Source organism: Megascapheus bottae, chromosome 16 (assembly GCF_031878675.1).
Source record: "Megascapheus bottae isolate mThoBot1 chromosome 16, mThoBot2.hap1, whole genome shotgun sequence".
Lineage (NCBI taxonomy): Eukaryota > Metazoa > Chordata > Mammalia > Rodentia > Geomyidae > Megascapheus > Megascapheus bottae.
Genome location: NC_143524.1, coordinates 4,948,832 through 4,970,507, shown reverse-complemented (window position 1 = coordinate 4,970,507; position 21,676 = coordinate 4,948,832). Strand labels below are relative to the sequence as shown.

At 52.9% G+C, this 21,676-nt stretch overlaps 3 protein-coding genes across 3 annotated transcripts; 2 read left to right on the top strand and 1 right to left on the bottom strand.

Annotated features, from left to right (window-relative positions):
* Positions 1-280: 280 nt before the first annotated feature.
* Sart1 (spliceosome associated factor 1, recruiter of U4/U6.U5 tri-snRNP) lies at positions 281-9,666 on the top strand. The gene is made up of 20 exons (XM_090347323.1): positions 281-652; positions 2,539-2,596; positions 3,201-3,256; positions 3,640-3,766; positions 3,872-3,977; positions 4,192-4,269; positions 4,347-4,446; positions 4,521-4,663; positions 4,781-4,987; positions 5,284-5,408; positions 5,494-5,627; positions 5,706-5,848; positions 6,675-6,848; positions 6,941-7,051; positions 7,213-7,300; positions 7,634-7,724; positions 7,806-7,941; positions 8,376-8,465; positions 8,557-8,678; positions 8,804-9,666. Exons 1-20 carry the CDS (start codon positions 337-339, stop codon positions 8,820-8,822), a joined length of 2,424 nt encoding a protein of 807 aa, XP_090203449.1. The 5' UTR covers positions 281-336; the 3' UTR covers positions 8,823-9,666.
* A 3,565-nt stretch (positions 9,667-13,231) lies between these two features.
* Positions 13,232-17,335, bottom strand: Eif1ad (eukaryotic translation initiation factor 1A domain containing). The gene is made up of 5 exons (XM_090347320.1): positions 16,923-17,335; positions 15,693-15,904; positions 15,386-15,603; positions 15,214-15,261; positions 13,232-14,750 (listed from the first exon to the last, which is right to left on the bottom strand). Exons 2-5 carry the CDS (start codon positions 15,777-15,779, stop codon positions 14,606-14,608), a joined length of 498 nt encoding a protein of 165 aa, XP_090203446.1. The 5' UTR covers positions 15,780-15,904; positions 16,923-17,335; the 3' UTR covers positions 13,232-14,605.
* An 83-nt stretch (positions 17,336-17,418) lies between these two features.
* Banf1 (barrier to autointegration nuclear assembly factor 1) lies at positions 17,419-21,598 on the top strand. The gene is made up of 3 exons (XM_090347322.1): positions 17,419-17,520; positions 18,365-18,503; positions 21,096-21,598. Exons 2-3 carry the CDS (start codon positions 18,381-18,383, stop codon positions 21,240-21,242), a joined length of 270 nt encoding a protein of 89 aa, XP_090203448.1. The 5' UTR covers positions 17,419-17,520; positions 18,365-18,380; the 3' UTR covers positions 21,243-21,598.
* The last annotated feature ends 78 nt before the right edge of the window (positions 21,599-21,676 follow it).

Below are 21,676 nucleotides of genomic sequence, written 5' to 3'. Positions count from 1 at the left end.
GGGCGCCCTCGTCCCCTGCGCGCCCACCCCGCCGCGGAGCGCGGTTACAGAGGACTCAGGTCCATGACGGCCGCACCTCAAAACAGCCCCAAGTCCAGGGAGCCAGAGAGCCGCCGCCGGCGCGCACGCGCAGACCTCGCCCTCCGGCCCGGGCCTGTGGCGATTGCGCAGTCGGGTTCCGACCTGGCCTTACCCATGAGCCTTTGGGCTAGGCTTCCAGGAAGTTACCGCTCTTGACTTCCGCCGGAAGCGGCGGCGGCCGCCGTACGACCCGGAAGTTTTTCCATTTTACGTCGTCGGGGTTCGTCGGCCACCCGCTCCCGCAGGCTTGCCGCCATGGGCTCGTCGAAGAAGCACCGTGGAGAGAAGGAGGCGGCGGGGACGACGGCAGCGGCAGGCACCGGGAGCGCCAGCGAGCAGCCACCGCGCCATCGGGAGCACAAAAAACATAAGCACCGGAGTGGCGGCGGCAGCGGCGGCGGCGGCGGCGAGCGGCGAAAGCGGAGCCGGGAGCGCGGGGGCGAGCGCGGGAGCGGGAGGCGTGGGGCGGAGGCCGAGGCCCGCAGCGGCGCCCACGGGCGGGAGCGCAGCCAGGCCGAGCCCTCCGAGCGGCGAGTGAAGCGGGAGAAGCGGGACGACGGCTACGAGGCCGGTGAGGGCGGGGCCTGGGCGGAGGCGGGGCGGGGATCCCTGGCCGCGGGCGTGGGGCGGGGGGTGGGAAGGGGAGGGAGGGAGTGTTGTCCCGGATTGCCTGGCCCTGATGCTGTCCATATCCTCGTTGCCTTCATCAGAATTTTGTCCTGGCGGTGGTGGGTGGCCGCGGATTTGAGTTGATCAGATTGACAGGTGATAGAGACTCTCGAAGCTAGTAGTTTGGTCAAAAAAAGGACAGGTAGGCCTTTCTTTGGGATTAGGAGGGCAGTTAACCACCGATCAAAGAACGGATGGTGGCTGCGTGACGAGCGTGGGAAGGAATGGAGATGTGTGGAGAGGCCCACGAGGTGCAGCATCTCACTGCAGGGGAAGTGAACCAGAACTACAGGATTTGGAAATAGGAGGATAGTGACCTTGGAGAAAGCCTGTATAGGTTGGAGTCCCTGTCTGGTGGAGAGAGGATTCTGGGGAGGAGGTAGAGTGGAGGATAGGGCTCCTTCTGTACTGTTTGCTTCCTGGTGTTTGGTGACATTTCCTGTTATTGGTAAGGTGGGTGGAGTGCTGTTCTCAAATGGGTATTTGCACATATCCACAGCATCCATCCAGTACAGAACATGCCCCTGGAAGTGTCTTTTTTTGGGGGGGGGGGCAGTCTTGGTGCTTAAACTCGGCCTGGGCACTGTCTCTGAGCTGCTTTTTTGCTCAAGGCTAGCGCTCTACCACTTGAGCCATTGCACCATTTCTAACCTTTTCTATTTATGTGGTACTGAGGAATTGAACCCAGGATTTCATGCACACTAACCAAGCAGTCTACCATTAAGCCACATTCCCAGCCATCAGGTCATGTCTTAATGCCACAAACTGCCCAGAGGACGTGATCACACTGCCGACAGCCCTCACTCTGTGTTGGGAGAACCACCCAAAAAGGGTTGTGCAAGTGCCCTGGATGGAGTTCAGGGCAGAGCAATAGCTGAATAGAATTTTATGAATAAATCTGTGTGTGTTCTTTGCATATGGATGGGATTTTATCTATCAGAGCAAATTCCAGAGAGAACAGTTGGAGATCCAGAATGCACACAATTGGGCACACCGAGAGGGTCAGAAATGGAAATACAGAGAAGAGATTCTCTAGGGCAGGAATTATGGCTCAGGGTGGTAAAGAACCTGCCTAGTAAGTGCAAGTTTCCTCTGTTTAAATCCCATTACCACCAATAAAGGAAAAATTGATGCTGGGCTAGAAGGAGACCAGGAAGCCAAGTGCTGGTGGCTCACACCTGTAGCTATTCAGGAGTCTGAGATCTGAGGATTATGGGGTCAAAGCCAGCCCAGTCAGTCATGGGGCTTGAACTCTGGGGCCTGGGTGCTGTCCCTGAGCTCTTCAGCTCAAGGCTACTTCCCTACCCGGTGAGCCACAGCCCCACCTCTGGTTTTCTGGTGGTTAATTGGAGATAAGAGTCTCATGACTTTTTAGTGCCTGGGCTGGCTTTGAACCTCAATCCTCAGATCTCACCCTCCATGGTTGCTTGGATTACAGGAATGAGCCACTGCACCAGGTGGCTCCCAGAGACTCTTATCTCCAATAAATCTACTCAGAAAAGCCAGAAGTTTACTGTGGCTCAAGTGGTAGAGAACTTGCCTTGAGCAAGAAGAAACTCGGGGACAGCACCCAAGTTTAGAATTCAAGTTACAAGACTCGGGGAAAAAAGAAAAGGACTCAGAGTTGCTACTGCTTTTTAGCTCAGGAGGAAGAAGGCTGTTTGCTAGCATTACCACAGACTCAGTTGTGGATGAGGGGCCCTGATCTTTGACCATGCATCTAGAGTCAGAGATACAGGCTTTTTGGCCCTGTGGTCAACCCCTGAGCCATGTTTTGTTTTGTTCCAGCTGCCAGCTCCAAAACTAGCTCAGGAGATGCCTCATCACTTAGCATCGAAGAGACCAAGTAAGTACTGGTTGCCTTATGGATCTCCTGTTTGCTGAGACAAAAAATTCTGAGGAAGCTCTGAGGAAGGTATCTTACACAAAAGCATGCTAGTTGCCGTTGAGGGTCATGGGAGTCAGCCAACCATTGGAGTTCAAAGGAGGAAACTAAGACCCAAGAGGGAGGATGGCATGGCATTCACTCACTGGTTGGGTTAGGCCAGACCTAGTGCCCACATGCCTGATACGGACGGAAACTGTGTCCTTTTCAGTGCCTTAGGACCACCCATTCCCATTCTTGATTTTACCTTTTGTTCAGAAATAACATTTTATGCCCTGTACTTTTTCTCTCTTTTTTTTTTTTTGTCTGTCTTGGGGCTTCAACGTTGTCTCTGAGCTCTTCAGCTCAAGGCTAGCACTCTACCAATTGAGACATAGCACCACTTCTGGTCTTCTGGTGATTGATTGGAGATAAGAATCTCACAGACTTCAGTGCCCGGACTGGCTTTGACCCGAGATCCTGAGATCTCAGCCTCCTGAGCAGCTAGGGTTATAGGTGTGAGCCACGGCGCCCAGCGATGCCTATGCCTTTAGCAGCCCCTAACATTTGTATTTCTTGTTCTCAGTAAACTCCGGGCAAAGTTGGGGCTGAAACCCTTGGAGGTCAATGCCGTCAAGAAAGGTGAGTGTAGAACGAAAGATTTAGTGGAGGGCGGGCCTCTGTGTGGGCAAGAGGCCATTTGAAGAATGTGGGTTGACACCACTTGACACTGTATTTCTCTAGAGCCCGCTTCTGTGGGCATTGTGACATCCTTGCTGTAGGTGCATAGAGGGATGTGCTCATTTATTGCAGATTTATTGTTGGTTTTTAAAGCAGCGTGGTTTGAGGGCCTTCAGAGCACATTCAGAGTGTGTCTGGGGTGACGTGGGAGTGGTAAAAATGAATGGTTCTTCCTCTCTCCTGGCCCCTTCTGGCCTTTAAGCTGGAAGGGGCAGGGTGAGTGGCTCCCTCCTCTCCCCCCAGCCATGGGCAGGCATAGCCTCACGTCTGGGCCCCCCTTCCAGAGGCGGGCACCAAGGAGGAGCCCGTGGCAGCCGATGTCATCAACCCCATGGCCTTACGACAGCGGGAAGAGCTACGGGAGAAGCTGGCAGCTGCCAAGGAAAAGCGCCTGCTGAACCAAAAGCTGGGGTGAGTGTCCTAGCCAAGGAGGAACAGGGGAAGCTGCTTCGGCTGCAGTAATAGAAACCAGGAAACGGGGCTGGACTGCTGAGAATCCGTCTTCCTTCTCTTCAGGAAGATAAAGACGCTGGGAGAGGATGACCCATGGTTGGATGACACCGCAGCCTGGATAGAGAGGAGCCGGCAGCTGCAGAAGGAGAAGGACTTGGCAGAGAAGAGGGTGAGCACTCGGTGGTGGGGGCTGACCCTGGGGAGGTGCGGGGGTTGGTTCAGAAGAGGCCTACGTTGGGGCAGGGGCACGGGAGTCAGCTTGGGGCTCTCTGACCTTGGCTGTGAGGCCTGTCCTTTTTGCACTTGTGCTTGGTACAGTGGCAAGTGTTTTCAGGTGGTGCTGAATGGCCTGAGCTCCTAAGTCCCTCTTCCCTGACCCTCAGGCCAAGCTGTTGGAGGAGATGGACCAAGAGTTTGGCGTCAGCACGCTGGTGGAGGAGGAGTTTGAGCAGAGGCGGCAGGTGAGGCTGTGGCGGCAGTGTAGGGGTAGGGTCACAGCTGGATTGTTGGCTCCTGACTCAGCCAGTCTCCCCTGCAGGACCTGTACAGCGCCCGAGACCTGCAGGGCCTTACTGTGGAGCATGCCATTGACTCCTTCCGAGAAGGGGAGACCCTGGTCCTCACCCTCAAGGACAAAGGTAAGCTGAATTGGCTGGAGGGTCCTGGGCGCGGTGTCTTGGCACTGGAATGGTACTACTCTGTCCTCTCTTAGGTGTCCTGCAGGAGGGGGAGGATGTGCTGGTCAACGTGAACCTGGTGGATAAAGAACGCGCTGAGAAGAACGTGGAACTACGGAAGAAGAAGCCCGACTACCTGCCCTACACAGAGGACGAGAGCGTGGATGACTTGGCACAGGCATGCTGGCTGGCAGGGTCAAGGCCTGGTTGAGGAATGGGGCTTGCTGAGGAAGCCATTATTTCCTGGCTTGTTAGGATCCAACCTGGATCTTAATCTACACCTCTTGTCTTGTAGCAAAAACCCCGCTCTATCCTGGCTAAGTATGATGAGGAGCTGGAGGGTGAGCGGCCATCCTCTTTCCGTTTGGACCAAGGTGGCACAGCTGACGGCCTTCGGGAGCGCGAGCTGGAAGAGATCCGGGCCAAACTGCGGCTGCAGGCTCAGTCCCTGAGCTCCATTGGGCCCCGACTTGCTTCTGAGTATCTCACACCTGAAGAGATGGTGAGCCCTAGTGCTTTGAGTGGCACAGATCTGACGTGGAGAGCCTGGGCTGTCGGCATGCATTCCGGAGAGGTGGAGGTGGCAGAGAATGGCAGCCTAGGTGCTGAGTCAAATAGAGCCAGCCTGGGGTTCTGCCACACGGCTACGTGTGGGAGGAGTTCGATGGCCGTGATTTGCCAATCCTGGTTCCCCCACTTTGGAGCTGGGGAGGTTGCTTCTCTCCGTCTCCCAGAAGCGATTATCGAGGGCCGTAGTAGCCCGCCTCCCCTCCTCACGTCACTCCTCTTACCCCACAGGTCGCCTTCAAAAAGACCAAGCGAAGAGTCAAGAAGATCCGCAAGAAGGAGAAGGAAGTGGTGGTGCGGGCAGATGACCTGCTGCCTCTCGGGGACCACACTCAAGATGGGGACTTTGGCTCCAGGTGGGCTTGGTCCCAGTGTTGGCGGGCATGAGAGTTGAGAGGTTCCTGGGAACCAGCACTCACCAGAGTGGCCTCCTTTTCCTAGGCTGAGGGGCCGGGGTCGGCGCCGAGTGCCTGAGGCAGAGGAGGAGGCTCCAGAGGAGGAAGAAAAAGAGCCTGTGTCCCAGCCCACCGCATCAGATGACACTCGCGTGGAGAACATGGACATCAGTGATGAGGGTGAGGGGCCAGCAGGGAGCGAGAGGGTGGGGCCAGGGCCACGAAGTGGTGTGAGCCTCTCTCCTCCTCTTTCCCCAGAGGATGGGGGTGCTTTGCCATCAGGCTCCCCGGAGGTGCTCGAGGAGGATGAGGCGGAGCAGGAGCTGCAGAAGCAGCTGGAGAAGGGGCGCCGGCTACGGCAGCTGCAGCAGCTCCAGCAGCTACGGGATAGTGGCGAGAAGGTGAGGCTGAGCAGACAACACCCGAGTTCTGTGGGAATCTTTCTTTAAGAAGTTTATGCTGCGGGTGGTGGCTCACGCCTGTAATCCTAGCTACTCAGGAGGCTGAGATCTGAGGATCAAAGTTCAAAGCCAACCCGGGCACAAAAGAACCAGAGACTCTTATCTCCAATTAAGTTCTAGAAAAATGGGAGGTGGGGCTTAACGCCTTGATAGGGTGGTAGCCTTGAGCCGAAGAGCCAGGGACAGCGTCCAGGCTGAGTTCAAGCCCCATGACCCACCAAAAGAAAAAAAGGAGTTTCTGGTTCCTAGCCATGTGGTCGTGTGGAGTGCTGCACCCTGCTGCCCTTGGAGGAACTGGGTGTGCTGAGTTCCTCTGTCACCAGTGAGGTCCTGTGTTCAGGGTCCTGTGTTCAGGAGAGCAGGGCAGCCCTGGGGCCTGAGCTCACACTGCTTCCCAGTGACCTGCGAACATAAGCACCATTAGCTAGTTTGTGAATGTGAGGAAAACTAGGGAAACGGGAGCTGAGGTGACTGGAGAGGATGCTGGGTGTTCAGGGACAGGTAGGAGTTGAGAGGCACATCCTTGAAAGGAGAGGAAGAGGGAGGCTGAGTGAGAGCACGAGGGGCTTTGGAGAGCTGGTCAGTCAGTAGGGGTCAGGAAGGCTGGATGCGAGTGGGCGGTGGGCTGGTGAGGCGGCTGGGTCAGGGACAGGTTGGAATGGTCATTGGGAGTGGTCACTGCCACCAGGGAGGATCTGTGGGGCCCAGGTTGTAGCGGTATCACCCCAGAAACTTGGGATCTGCCCACAGCTGCTCCCTCCCCCAGGTGGTGGAGATTGTGAAGAAGCTGGAGTCCCGCCAGCGCGGCTGGGAGGAGGAGGAGGACCCTGAGCGCAAGGGGGCCATCGTGTTCAACGCCACCTCGGAGTTCTGCCGCACCCTCGGCGAGATCCCCACCTACGGGCTGGCAGGCAACCGGGAGGAGCAGGAGGAGCTCATGGTGGGTCCCAAGCCCCCTCAGGCCTGGTGGGTTCCCCTGCTGGCCATGCCTCAAGGGAGGATGTCGAGGCTGACCTTCATTTCTTGCTCCAGGACTTTGAACGGGATGAGGAGCGCTCAGCCAATGGCGGCTCCGAGTCAGATGGGGAAGAGAACATTGGCTGGAGCACAGTCAACCTGGATGAGGAGAAGCAGCAGCAGGATGTGAGGATGGCTGCGGGTGTGGGCTGGATGTGGGGACCAGGGCCCTCAGGGACCCAGGGCAACTCACCTGGCCCCAGACTAGGCTTGACGCCTGGCCTCGCTCTGGTGGAAGGGGCTAAAGCGCTCCTATGGCTGCTCACTCCCACCTGCGTCATTCCCAGTTCTCCGCTTCCTCCACCACCATCCTGGATGAGGAGCCCATTGTGAACCGAGGACTGGCGGCCGCTCTGCTCCTGTGTCAGAACAAAGGTAGTGCCAGGCTGGGTGGGCACCTGCAGGTGAGGTGGACACAGTCTACCATCTTCAGGCCCTTCAGCCGCCTTTTCCTGTGGTCTCCTGAGCCCCCTCGGCCTTCCTCCCAGTTCTGCAAGTCACGAGGGTCTGGTTGTCTGCTGTGTCTTCAAGGCTCTGGTCCTCTGGGAAGCAGTGGGGGGAGTTGAAGCAGCCAGACCCTGGGGTCATAGTGCCAGCTCTGCCGTCCTTAGCTCCTCGACAAGACTGGGCGTGGGGCCCTGCGGCCCTGCTAGGTAGCGCCCATCTGAAGGGAAGCTGCTTAGGGGCTCATGGTCCCTCTGCCCCCAGGGTTGCTGGAGACAACGGTGCAGAAGGTGGCTCGAGTAAAGGCCCCCAACAAGTCACTGCCCTCTGCTGTGTATTGCATCGAGGATAAGATGTGAGTGTCGTCTCGGGAGGCGGGCGGGTACGAGGCCAGTGCCTCCAGTGAGCTCCAGCTCACAGTGGGCTGTGTGGTCAGGGCCATCGACGACAAGTACAGCCGGCGGGAAGAGTACCGAGGCTTCACTCAGGACTTCAAGGAGAAAGACGGCTACAAGCCCGATGTGAAGATCGAGTATGTTGATGAGACAGGCCGGAAACTCACCCCTAAGGAGGTGAGCAGGGCCATGAAGGCAGCGCAGCTCTGTGCCCCACACTGACTGGGGGCTGACAGGGCAGAACCTTGTCTTTGATGCCCACTGCTATAGTAGAAGCTCTACTTTCAGGGCCACTACCTTTGTAGGTGGTCCAGCCCCTGTGGCCCCTCTGCTGTACAAGCCCTGTCCCCACTCTCCCGGTCCCCACACTGCTGAACCATCCCAGCCCACACAGGCTCTGGATCTGTAGCAGTCTGTCAGCATGTTTGTCTCCAAGCCTGCCTCACCCCTGCTGGGCCCCTAAGTGCCAGGCCCTGGGTGCTTTTCTCAGCCCCAGGCCTCGCCTGGGTAGGATCATTCAGTACCCCATGCCTCGTTGTGGAGTTCTTTGGGTGTAGGTGGCCCAGCCTGGCATGGGGTTCCTGCAGCACCGGCTCTTCTTCTGTCCTCAGGCATTCCGGCAACTGTCCCATCGCTTCCATGGGAAGGGCTCGGGCAAGATGAAGACAGAGCGGCGCATGAAGAAGCTCGATGAGGAGGCGGTGGGTGCTCTGAGGGATAATCTGTGCATCTAGGTCAGGGATGCAGGCCTTCCCTGGCCCATGCTTACCTCAACCCTCCCCCCCCCCCCAGCTCCTGAAGAAGATGAGTTCCAGCGATACGCCCCTGGGCACGGTGGCCCTGTTGCAGGAGAAGCAGAAGGCCCAGAAGACACCATACATAGTCCTCAGTGGCAGTGGCAAGAGCATGAATGCGTGAGTGGTGGGGCAGGGGTGGGCCCGGAAGGGTCGGGAAGGGTGGGGCACTCGGGGCAGGGTGGTGCCAGGCCTGGGGCGGCTGTGTCTGTCTCCCTAGTCTCAAGCCTCTCTTCTCTCTGCAGGAACACCATCACCAAGTGAAACGGCCTCACATCTTATCTCCTCAACTGTAATATTAAATAAAGCCCCTCCTTATTTTTTCTTCCCTGGTCACGGAACAGATTCCAGGGCTAGTCCTGGGAGGGGGGCAGGCAGTGCCCTCAGATGACACCCATCTCTGTGACCAACAATTACTGAACCTCTCTGAGCCTCCATTTTGCAGTCAAAACCCTTTTTCTCCATAGGATTCAGTGTTTTCTTCCCCAAATACATGTGGCCTGTACCAGGTGAGATCCAGCCTTCAGCTGTCCGGAGCAGTGGCATGGAGGTGAAGGGGGGACATGGGCAGCCACTGAGAAGCCGCTTGTTCTCTCTTCCCCGCTGGCCGAGCTGCTGTTGCCCTTACCAGCAGGCCCAGCTCCTGTTCCAAACTGGCTGGCGTATTGAGACGTGAACACCATGGCGTCCCCAGAGCTGCACAAGTCACTGCCCTGTAATCTCAGCCATAGTGTGCAGGGCGGCCAGGGTGATTAGGCCTGTGGGGGGGGATGCCCCCCCCCCCCGTCCTCTTATATGCCTTGCCTGTGTGACGGTGAGGACAGGAGGCCATGCCCTGCCCTGGCCCAGATTGGGCATGTGTTTAAGCACACTGCTCCAGAAGGGCTAAGCCCGGCCCCACCTCGCCACACTCCACTATGCTGGGATGTCGGCTCTCAAGAGCAGTGAAGGAGCTGGGTCAGTCAAAGGCACACAAGCCTTGCCACATGGGACCGCCCGGAGTCAGAAGATGGTGTCCTGTTCACACGCGTCTCCAGACACATTCGGGGTTGCTCTTAAGTTTTAACATGAAGCCAAAAATAAATTGGAGAAAGTGAATTTTTAACAATTTTTGAGTTGGAAAAATGTAAGCAGGAGACAAAATCCAGTTTTCGGCTGCATGTTGGTGGCTCATGCCTGTAATCTTAGCTACTCAGAAGTCTGAGTAGATCTGAGAATCAAGGTTCAAAGCCAGCCCAGTCAGGAAACTCCATGAGACATTTATCTCTAATAAACTACTCAAAAATCCAGAAGTAGTTCTGTGGCTGAAGTGGTAGAACGCTCACCTTGAGCAAAAAGAAGCTCAGTGTCCCCTGTTCTGAAGTCTTGATTCTCATCCAGCTTTCTCTGCAGCTGTTTGTCAAGGAGGCAGTTGGGGGAGCTTTATGGTGGGCCTGGGGTTGGAGATGGGGAGACCTCAACCATCTATTTCCAAAGCCTGGGAGAAGCTCCTGAGCATTTGGCACATTGTGACCATAACCATCTGTAAACACTCCCTCCTGTGTTGGGGAAGCGGCTGTTGAGCCCAGGCTCTCCTGAGCCACTCTGCCTGCTCTGCCCTTGCCAACAGTCCCACAGTCCTTCTCTTACTCTGGACCTCTTGAATCTTTTGAGCCTCTTGCCAGGTGGCCTGGGAGCCTCAGCGTCTGGGAGCTGTTGTGTGTTTGATGTCTGCTTACCTGCTTAACTTCATGCGGGTTAATGAGGCTTCTTTGCCCTCTCTGTTCCTCCTTACCCCTCCTTTCCTCCCTCCCTCCCCAGTCCTCAGGCTTGACCTCCAGGCACTGTCCTTAAGTGTGTATTGCTCAAGCCAGGCACTCTACCACTTGAGCCACAGCTTTGCTTCCAGCTTTTTGGAGTTTATTGGAGATGAGAGTCTCAGAACTAACTGCCCCCAGCTGGCTTCCAACTGCAATCCTCCTGGGTAGCTGGGATGGTGTGCTAGCCACTGGCATCTGATGATCTCCTATTCTTGTCTGTGAAATGGCATGAGCACAGGTTCTGAGGACTAGTGTAAGACCAGACTGCTGAAATAAACTTTGAAGTAAGAGTAGCTATAGACTAGTAGTCTCAAAACTCTCTTGAACAATCTGATGTGAGTCAGTTCTGTCTTGGAAAGGTCATTTTGTACATTTCAAAAATCTTTTCCTCATCCCAAAGCAATTCTTTCTGTACTTGCTAATAAGGACAGTGGCTTTTTAAATATTCTTTATTGTTTTTAGTAAAGATGACATACAGAAGGGTTACTGTTTCTTTGGTAAATAATTGAATACATTTCTTTTTGGACAGTGTCATCCTTTACTCCTAATTTTTCTCTGCCCACAAGTTTTGTCACTCATGTGTATGTGTGTGTGCGTGCAAGCTAATCATGGAGCTTTAATTCAGGGCCTGGGCACTGTCCTTGGGCTTTCTCAAGGATAGCACTACCACTTGAACCACGGCACCCCTTCTGGCTTTTTCTGTGTATGTCATACTGAGGAATCCAACCCAGGGCTTCGTGTATGTAGGGAAGCACTTATCACTAGGTCACACCGTTCATTCTCAACAGTGTCTGAGCACCACTGGGGTATTTGTTCACTCATTGTCCATTTCTGTGCCCCTCTTTACCCCCAGAAAGACAGATAGATGAATAAACAAGACAAAAGATTGTAAAAAACAAAAAAAAAAAAAAACCTCGATTTTCTTTTCTGGATGCACAGAGGCATTCCACCTTTGTATTCTTTCCCCAAATGTGGGCTCCTTTGGTCTCACTGTGTAGGAGTGCTTAGAATCCTATGTAATTTATCATGTTTGGGGATATTGCTCTCATATTCTGCATATGAGAGAACACACGCATGTTTGTCCAAGCTTGGCTTATCTCACTTAAGCTCAAGCCTATAATCCTAACTACTCAAGAGGCTGAGATCTGAAATCAGTTTGAAGGCAGCGTAGGCAGGAAAGTCCCTGAGGCTCTTATCTCCAATTAACCACCACAAAGTCAAAAATGGAGGTATGTTAAGAATGCTAGCTCTGAGCAAAAATATAGCTGAGGATTATAATGTAAGGCCCTGAGTTCTAGCCCCTGGACTGGCACAAGAAGAGTATGAGGAGAGAAATAGAACAGATTAAGAAGCACTCAGGCAGCAGTAGCTCATGTCTGCAATCCTAGTTACTGGTGCAGCCAGGGTTTCAGAGTCGATTCGTAGTCAGCCCAGGCAGAGAAGTAGGTGAGAATATTAACTTCAACAAACCAGTAAAAGGTGAAAGAGAGCCAGGCATGGTAAGTCACGCCTGTAAATCCTACTGACCTGAGGATCGCGGTTCAAAGCCAGACTGGGCACTAAAGAATGTGAGACTCTTATCTTCAATTAATCACTAGAAAATGGGAAGTGGGGCTGTGGTTCAGGGGTAAAGTAGCATGGAGCTGAAGAGCTCAGGGACATTGCCCAGGCCCAGAGTTCAAGCCCCTGACTCACACACACACACACACACACACAAAAAAAAAACCCAAAAAACAAAAACAAAAAAACAGTGAAAGTAGAGGTGTAGCTCAAGTGATACAGCATCAACCTTGAGTAAAAAAATTGAGGGGCCAGGAGTTTGGCTTAGTGGTGGATTGCTTGCCTAGCATGCACGAAGACCCAGGTTTGATTCCTCGGGGCCACATACGTAGAAAAGTGGGAAGTGGTGCTCAGGCCCTGAGTTAACGCCCTAGGACTGGCCAAAAAATAAAAAAATTAAGGGAGAGTGTAAAGCTCAAGCCCTTAGGCTCTACTGGCATACCCTACCCCCAAGACAGAATTTAAGAGCACATTAACAGTGGATGAATGGGAAAGGGAGTTGAAATTTTAAAGCAGATACCTTAGATTCTTAGAATTGTTAGGCAATACCAAGGATTCACCTGAGATTTAAGGATCAATTTCCATTGTAACTGGTGGGCTAAAATGGCTGTTTTCCCATCTAACAACAGTGCCTTGGATTTAAGCACAGAGCTGAATGACAGAAGAGCTAGGTTTTCACTGTACAAATATAGAGCCAAGTGACTGTGAGGACTGTGGAACTGATGCTGCACAAAGAGGCTTCAGGTGAGAATGTCAGGTTTAGATAAATTTTTGTAGAGGTAAGTGAATAGACAATGAAGCCAGGGGCAAATGTACAGGTGATCTACTTAAGAGTAGATAATATACCTTCCTATCCATGTCAGAGATCTAAAATAGGGGTTACAGGCAGAGGCTAGAACAATGTAATCATTTTGGGGTTGGTTATCAAGGAACTAGGGGCCAAACTGTTGAATGGCTCTTGGTGAAATAGGGAAAATGGTGGTGGTGGGGGGGAAGGTTGGGGTTGGGAACTAAACCAAGAGGCAAACTCTTTAGTAAGATTAACAGTGGGGCACTGGGGACTCACACCTGTTATCCTAGCTACTCAGGAGGCTGAGATCTGAGGATCAAGGTTCAAAGCCAGCCTAGGCAAGAAAGTCTGTGACTCATCTACAATTAACTACCTGGAAGTGGCACTGTAGCTCAAAGTGGTAGAGTAATACAGCCTTGAGCAAAAAAGCTGACAGTACCCAGGCCCAGAGTTCCAGCCCCACAACCAACCAAAGCCACAAGTGGAGTTTGTGGTTCAAGTAGTAGAGTGAAAGCCTTGAGCACAAAAGCTCAGGGACAGTGTAGTGCCTAGGCCATGAGTTCAGGCCCCAGGACCAGCACAGAAAGAAAAAAGTCAATCTGAGTAGCCACAGAGGCCACCAGTGCTACCTTCTGGTGCTGAGGGCCAAATGATAAGGGTGAACAGACACTAATGAAAGGGTTACAGAGCATTCATGTCCTTAGGGGTAAGTAGGTTTGCTGACCACAAATCCACACTCTGGAGATTACATGTAGGGTGGGGTGAGATAGGGTCTATCTAGTCCTAAAAGATAGCAGCTCATCAGTGTTCTTATAGCAGATGACTAAAAAAGACCATGAGAGTGACTCAAGAGGCACCTGGGATTTTTCCTGAGCATTACATAGACAGGCGGGGCGCTGGACAGCAAGCCTGAATGTCTGAACTGCTATTATCTTAAAGTAGGAAATGCAGTAGAATGTCTCCTAGATGTTAACAACTTAAGTAAGGGGAATACATAGTACTAGGCCTAAAACATTTCCTTTTTTTTTTTTGGTAACACAATCATATCATCAAAAGCCTGGTATTTTTTTTCCTGTCAGTTTTTATGATTGAACTCATGGCCTGGGCTCTGTTCCTGAGTCAAGGCAAGCTCTCTACTACTTGTTTTTATTTAAAGAATTTATTAACATTGATTTTTACATCGTATTTCAAAGACACGTTTAACAAACAAGTATTGAAGGGAATCTCTATATACAATCACTGATACATAAACTTTAGAACATAATTAAAATACATATTAATATATATAATAAAGCATATCTATAGAGTAACAAATTTTTGGTGTTTAACTGGAGATAAGTCTCACACTACCCTGCCTGAGCTGGCTTTGAACCAAATCTCAGTCCCAAGTAGCTAGGATTATAGGCAAAAGCCACCAGCACATGGCTTTTGTTTTTGTTTTTGTTTTTTAAAAACAAGATAATCCTATCATGGGCTTTTTCTGCCTGGGCAGGCCTTGAACCACAATCCTCAAATCTCATCCTCCAGAGTAGCTAGGATTACAGGTGTGAGCCACAGGCTAAGCCTGGCACTTTCTAAGTGCCTAATGAGACTCTGAATAAATTACTTGAAGACCAGTCCATCCCTATTTTCTCTCCAGTCTGCCTACTGGATCCTAAGGCCTCTAAAAGAGGCTGATTGGTTGGTTTGTTCATTTTCACACAGAGATTTACTCAGATACCAGTACACATCATTACCCACCAGGGGTTTAATTGTCTTAGGTCAGAAAGTCAGTTCAAAGGGGGACCCTGCCTTGTCCCCATCCAGGGAAGAAGATCTGCAGGGTACCCCAGGAATGTCCAAGCCCAGAGGAACCAGGGACTAGTCCCTGAGCAAGTGGAGAAGTGGGTCCCTGGCTCTCAGGCTGCCTCTTCCTCTTCACTCTCCTCTTCGCTTTCATGATAAGGTCTGCGGTTGGTGTTAACGAAGAGGTCAGAATCATCTTCAGAGCCAGACTCTTCTCCTGAGGTCTGTGGCTCAGCTGGGAGCTCTGGCTGAGGCTGTCTGCAAAGAGAAAGGCATCAGAGTTAGCTCAACACTTTCTGGGGAAATCAGATCTGCAACCAAAGTGTCCCCCGTCCCCGCTTCCCCCAAAGGACCATTCAGTCCAAGCAGCCAGCAGTCCACAGGTCTTTAAAAAAATGCAGCAGGTCCCTTAAAGACTAAAAGGAAGGATGGAGTCAAGCAAACAGCTGGAAACCATGGCCAAAGAAATAGATTTCCTCCTATAGCTGGGCAGCTACTTAGAAGCCAGCTACTTGGAAGTCAGGCAAAGGATTTCAAGTTTAAGCCAGCCCAAGCAAAGTTAGAGACCAACCTCAGAAACAAGACACAAAAACACTATTCTAGCACAGATTTGGGAGTTCAAACTAGGTATTCTGCATAGAGAGAAAGGCAGGCTGCCCCTCGAGGCACCAAGGTGTGGACCCTCATTTTTGTGTCCCTGGCCCTGGGACTTGCTCCTCACCTGTTCCTGTTGTTCTGTTTCTCAGCCACTTCAGAGAAGGCTTCAGGCCTGTGCCAAGAAAAGTCAGGTTAGAGAAAGCTCTCAGTAAAAAAGATGTTTCCAGTTTCCCCTTTCCTCCCATAATTCCTTCATTAGGAAGTCAATCTCTCCACAAGCCAGAGGGCCCACCTACCAGAGCCCTTCCTTCTGCAGAGAGCGCACATGGTCCTTGCAGAGCACAAAGGAGATCTCAGCCTTCACTTTCTCTCCCTCTTCAATGGGGTCAACAATGAGAAAGTCTCCTCTCTTGATCCAGATGTTCTTCCGGTACTTGGAGGGCATGCTCACCAGGAAGCGCTGCCCCTGTGCTGTTTCCACCTCATGCAGATTATTTCCTGGGGTCCTGAGTACCTGTTCCAGGAAAACCAATATAAGCCTCTACTCTGGAAATCCAACGGAAGACGAGACGAGGAAGAACAGCTCAGCCCAATGCCACTTACCCTCACAATCTGCTGCTGGTCAGAGGGCACCATGTGCTCCCCCAGCACCTCCTTCACCACATGCTTCCTCTTGGTGACCTGAGACATGCTGGGTCCTGTCCAGAGGAGTTAGTGAAGCAGAGACTGTCAAGTTGTCTTCACAATGTCTTCAGATGGCAGACTCAGAAGTCAGGACTGCTTTGAAGGTGGGCAGCCTTATACTGAGGAGTGACCTGGTTAAACACATGATATCTTCTAAAGATCACAGTTCAAAGCCAGCCTGGGCACTAAAGACCCTGAGACTCATCTCCAATTAACCATTAGAAAACAGGAAGTGGGGCTGTGGCTCAAGAGTAGGGCAGTAGCCTTGAGCTGAGGACCTCAGGGACAGCGCCCAGGCCCAGAGTTCAAGCTCTACGAGTGACAGACAGAAAAAGAAAATAAGAAAGAAAAAAAAAAGATCTTCAATGTCTAAATGTGAAAATGGAACTAAGAAACTTTTGAGGGTATGGGTGGGGTTGGGATAAGATTGGAGCAAGAGGAGAGAGGTGACACTGATCTAGGTGCATTATACCCAAGCTGACATGCTTAATTAAGCCCCTCCCCCCTTTCTGTGTAAGTCCTAGGGCTTTAACTCAGGGCCTGGGTACTGTTTCTGAGCTTTTGTGCTCAAAGCTAGCACTCTACCACATGAGCCACAATTCTAGCCTTTTGGTGGCTAACTGAAGATAGGAGTCTCACAGACTTTCCTGCCCAGGCTGGCTTTGAACCATGATCCTCTTCCTGATTTCAGCCTCCTGGGTAACTAGTATTACCGGTATGAGCCACAAAAGCCCAGCCTTTAAAGCCCCTTTGTACGAGTATGTAAAGACAGTATTATTTTCTTCCTTCTGCTCCACCCTCCCCCCCCCCCAAGGCCTGGGCTTGGGCTCAGGGCCTGAGCAAGGTCCTTGAGCTTTTTCAAGGATAGAGCTCTACAACTTGAGCCACAGCACCGACAGTTTTCCTTTTTAAGCAAAAAGCAAAAAGTTATCTAGAGCAGTCACCCTAGCAACCTCTCCGGAAGACGTCTTGAGATCAACCAAACCATATTCCACCAGCTTGTACACCCCAAGGCCAGCGCCGCCTCACACAGACACCTGTGGGCACCCCGCAGGCAGAGACTGACTCACTGCGACAGTCCGAGCCAGAACCAGTGGTTTCCAAAGGCGGCGCCATCTCCAGCGGCCGGGGATGCAGACGCACACTTACCTCGGCCCTCGGGTCCCGCGGGCGCCGTCGGGTGGGCTGACGCGGGCAGCGACTCGCGCGCGCCGCGCTTCCAGGCTGAGCCAATGAAGACACAAAGATGGGGCCTGCCGACGATCGGGACGGGGGCGTCGGCTTGAACCCAAGCGTCCCGCGTTCCCACTTCCCGCGAAGCCCGAAGCCGGCCCGCGCCGGACACGAGAAGAACTGCGCTTCCGGAGCTCTTCGGAATCCTCCCGGTCACCCTGCCTTCCCTTTGTCCGTCCCTCTAATCCTTCCGCGTGAGGGCCGGCAAGGCGCAGTCCTAGAGTTCCGGGCCGCAGAGGGGCCTGCGATCCTCCACAGAACGCTGGCCGCCGGGAGCTGGCACCGGAGACGCTGCCCGCGGCACCTGGGAGGCCGGCAGAGCGGAGAGTGCGGGAGCCCCGAGCGCCACAGCTCTATGACCGCCGGCTGCTAGAACCGCCCAATTTATAGTACTTTTTAGGGTGGGTCTTAAGGCGACCCGGAAGCGGAAGTCGAGGGACGTTCTAGTGCCTGGAGGTCTCGGCGTGAGCGGCCGGGCGGCGGGAGGAGCCGTTACTGGAGCCGGAGCGAACGGGTGAGTGCGAGCTGCGGAGCAGCCCTGGGCTGGAGGCCGAAGGAGGCGCGGGAGGGCGGGAGGAACGCGGCCCCATTGCTGAAGCGGGCCTGAGGACGCGCCGTTAGAGCGGACTCCATCGCGCTGCGAGAGGGGCTGCGCGTGGCGCGTAGCGCGTGGGAGGGGCGGGGCCAGCGCCGGAGGCGGGGCCAGCGCCGGAGGGGGCGGGGCCAGATCCTGGAGGCGGGCGGGCCCGGGCCAGCGCCTGGAGGCGGGGCGGGGCCAGCGCCCGGAGGCGGGGCGGGGCCAGCTCCTGGTGGCGGGGCGGGGCCAGCTCCCGGAGGCGGGGCGGGGCCAGCTCCTGGTGCTGGGGCGGGGCCAGCTCCCGGAGGCGGGGCGGGGCCAGCTCCTGGAGGCGGGGCGGGGCCAGCGCCCGGAGGCGGGGCGGGCCCGACCCTGTCGGCGGAACTCGCCGCGGCGGTGGAATATCGCGAGGCGAGGACTCCCCGGACCGTCGGCGGCCGGTGTGTGGTGCTTCCTGTGGGGCGGTGGGGAGCAGAGACCCTTCTCTCAGCTTTCCGCACCACGTAGCTGTTTCCGGCAGGCTTAGCGTCTGTGCTGCAGGAAGGTCACGGAGCGGCCACCGCTCCGGGGCGCCCCGCTGCCCCGCGGGCGCCACCTGCTCGTGCGTGTAGTGTTTCTGCCGGGGCCGGACGGGGCGTCGCCGAGCTTTCTCTCCTGAGGAGAGGCCGAATAGCGGTCTCCTCGTGTGTGCAGCGAAAGGCGCCTGGTGCGGACTGGGAGGGAGAGTGCCCTGGGACTCCCCGGGCCTCGTCCCTAACTTGTGTTTTCTTGGGATTCCCAGATTAAGACCGATCAAGATGACCACCTCCCAAAAGCACCGAGATTTCGTGGCCGAGCCCATGGGGGAAAAGCCAGTGGGGAGCCTGGCCGGGATTGGTGAAGTCCTGGGCAAGAAGCTGGAGGAAAGGGGCTTTGACAAGGTCTGGGGTTCCTGCGAAGGCGGCGTGTGTTGGTGGTGCAGTATGGTGGGACAGCTGGGGAGCGAGGGAAGGGTAGATACGGGGCACAGCATTGGGTAATGGGGTTGCCCCGGCACGAGAACTACTGTAGAAAAGACGAGTCAACAAATCAGTTAAGTACAGTGCATCTTGATCCTTGTCATCCCTTCATTATTCTCCCATATTCCTTTCAAACTCCCCCGCCACTTTCTTTTTTTTTTTTTCCAGTCCTGGGCTTGAGCTCAGGACCTGAGCACTGTCCTTGGACTTTCTCAAGGCTAGAGCTCTACCACTTGAGCCTCAGCACCATTTCTGGCTTTTTTCTATGTATGGAGTACCCGGGAATTAAACCTGGGTCTTCGTGCATGCTAGGCAAGCACTTTAACCACTCGGCCAAATTCTCGGCCCATTCTGGGAGACTCTTATCTCTAATTAATCTGTAGAAAAGGGGAAGTGAGGCTGTGGCTTCAGGGTAGGGTGGTAACCTTGAGCTGAAGAGCTCAGGGACTGCTCCAGGCCCAGAGTTCAAGCCTCATGACCGAAAAAAAAAAAAAAAAGTCCAAGAGACTTTAGTGCCCTGACTGGCTTTGAATTGAGGTCCTCAGATCTCAGCCTCCTGAATAGCTAGGATTACAAGTGTGAGCCATTTTGCCCAGCCAGTCTTCCTAATTTTATAGACTATGTATGGAATATTATGACTGCATCCCTCTTGTGTTCTCTGAATGCACAAAGATGGTCTTGCCCTCCCATCCAACTTTTTTTTTTTCTTTTTTTTTGGTACTGATCCTGAGGCTTGCACTCAGGGCCTGGGTGCCAAGCCCTGAGCTTTGTGCTCAAGACTAGTGCTCTCCCACTTGAGCCACAGCTCTACTTTTTTGGTGTTTAATTGAAGATAAAAGTCTCAAGGACTTTCCTACCCAAGCTGGCTTTGAACCATGATCATTAAGTTTCAGCATTCTGAGTAGCTAGGATTACAGACAGACATGAACCACCAATACCCAGCTTTTAAAATCCCTTTGTATTTTAATTATTTTTTTTCTTTATTGCTGGAGCTTGAATTCTGCCTAGCACTATCCCCGAGCCTCTCTGTGCTCAAGGCTAACACTCTACCACTTGAGCTGGAGCTCCACTTTTGGCTTTTTCTAATTAATTGGAGATGAATCTCAGTCCACACTGGTGGCCTACATGTATAATCCTGGTTACTCAGGAGGCTGAGATCTTAGGATCATAGTGGGAAGCCAGCCCTGGCAGGAAAGTTCATGAATTCTTTTTTTGTTGTTGTTGGGTCATGAAGCGTGACCTTTTTTTTGTAGGTCATGGGGGCTCAGCCTGGGCACTGTCCCTGAGCTCTTTAGCTCAAGGCTACTGCCCTACCCTTGAGCCAAGCCCCATTTCCCATTTTCTAGAGGTTAATTGGAGAGAAGAGTCTCAGGTCCTTTTGTGCCCAGGCTGGCTTTGAACCTTGATCCTCAGATCTCAGCTTTCTGAGTAGCTAGGATGACAGGCATGAGCCACCGCATGGCTGCTACTGCTTATTTTTACCATCATCATCATCATCTTCTTCTTGAAATACAAAGGGGTAGCCGGAGCTGTAATCCTAGCTATTCAGGAGGATGAGATGTGAGGACCACAGTTCAAAATCAGCCCTAGTCTCTGAGATTCTTCCATTAATCACCAGAAAACCAGAAGTGGCACTGTGTCTCTAAGTGGCGTAGCATTAGTCTTAACAGAACAAGCTCAGGTAGAGCTTCCAGGTCCTGAGTTCAAGCCCCATGACCAATACCCTCCACCCCCCCCCCAAAAAAAATGCAGTGACTTTATGTATACATAGCAAAATGTTACCTGGCTCCTGTCCAACTTTTATATTTTTTTTGTCAGTCATGGTGCTTGAACTCACAGTCTAAATACTGTTCTTGGGCTTTCTCAAGACTAGAGCTCTACCACTTGAGCCACAGACAGCATCACTTCCAGCTTTTTCTATGTATGTGTTAGGGAAGAATCGAATCCAGGTCCGCATGCATGCTAGGCAAGCACTCTACCACTAGGCCAAACTCCCAGCCCCATTCAGCTTTTTAAAATAGCATCCATTAGTTACCTTTAGGGGGATTTTACATTTCTATCCAGGTATACAGTTCAATCACACTCCCTGTGTCATTCTCCCTTAACCCCTAGTTTTACTTTATACATGCCAACTACCTGTCTATGAATCTGTAGTTACCCTTAGCCCAACTCCTTTTTCATACCAATGAAACACTGCTTGTTTCCCTTTCCCTGCCACCTCCCTACTTCTTTTGGTAGGTCACTGTGTCTGGGTTGATCAGATGTGATCTTGTTAGTTACTGACTCCTGACAAGTACTCCTGTACTTTCTAGATTCCAACATAATGTAAAGTTATTTCAGGAGAGACTGTTTCAGGATATTGACAAAAGGAAAGTTGGGGTGCCTAGCTTTTACCCTGCTTTTAGTTTATTTGGGGGCCCAAGTGAGGAGTAAGTGCTTCTCAGCAAAGGCTTCTGTTAAGCACCCGTTACAACTTCACAGAGCGTTTACCTATTTGCTTTGCCTGTTTTGCAGGCCTATGTGGTCCTTGGCCAGTTTCTGGTGCTAAAGAAAGATGAAGACCTCTTCCGGGAATGGCTGAAGGACACATGTGGTGCCAATGCGAAGCAGTCCCGGGACTGCTTTGGGTGCCTTCGAGAGTGGTGTGACGCCTTCTTGTGATGCTCTTTGGAGACCCCTCCGCCCCCAGCCCCTGTGTTGAGTCTCCAGTGTTTGCAGCTGAGTGGAGGCTCTTCCCTACGAAAGAAAAGATTGCTGTTGTCACACTCACCTCCAATGTACACCAGGGTCTTTTGGGAGTTCTCTCCTCATCATTTCAACTTTTTTGGAATTCTCACTCTTGCATGCATCACCCTTCTTCCTTCTTCCTCTGCCACCTCCACACCTTCGCAAGTAGATTCCTGGCCTCTTCCCTCCCCACCCTCCCCTCTGGTCTGTTGAATGCCATTTGGCTCCTTTTTTGGCAGAAGTCACTGTTCTTGTAAAGTTTTTTAGATCAATAAAGTCAGTGGCTTTCATGACTGAGCTTTGTGCATTGGAAAGCAAGAGGGCCACGAGTTGTCTCTTCCTCACAGACTGCCATACTCCTTATCAGT

Coding starts and splice junctions, on each gene's coding strand:
- Sart1 (XM_090347323.1), top strand. CDS start 337: ATGGGCTCGTCGAAGAAGCACCGTGGAGAGAAGGAGGCGGCGGGGACG. Junction 653..2,538: donor GGACGACGGCTACGAGGCCG/GTGAGGGCGGGG, acceptor GTTTTGTTCCAG/CTGCCAGCTCCAAAACTAGC. Junction 8,466..8,556: donor AGAAGCTCGATGAGGAGGCG/GTGGGTGCTCTG, acceptor CCCCCCCCCCAG/CTCCTGAAGAAGATGAGTTC.
- Eif1ad (XM_090347320.1), bottom strand. CDS start 15,779: ATGTCTCAGGTCACCAAGAGGAAGCATGTGGTGAAGGAGGTGCTGGGG. Junction 15,604..15,692: donor ACCAGCAGCAGATTGTGAGG/GTAAGTGGCATT, acceptor TTCCTGGAACAG/GTACTCAGGACCCCAGGAAA. Junction 14,751..15,213: donor AAACAGAACAACAGGAACAG/GTGAGGAGCAAG, acceptor TTCTCTTTGCAG/ACAGCCTCAGCCAGAGCTCC.
- Banf1 (XM_090347322.1), top strand. CDS start 18,381: ATGACCACCTCCCAAAAGCACCGAGATTTCGTGGCCGAGCCCATGGGG. Junction 18,504..21,095: donor AGGAAAGGGGCTTTGACAAG/GTCTGGGGTTCC, acceptor CCTGTTTTGCAG/GCCTATGTGGTCCTTGGCCA.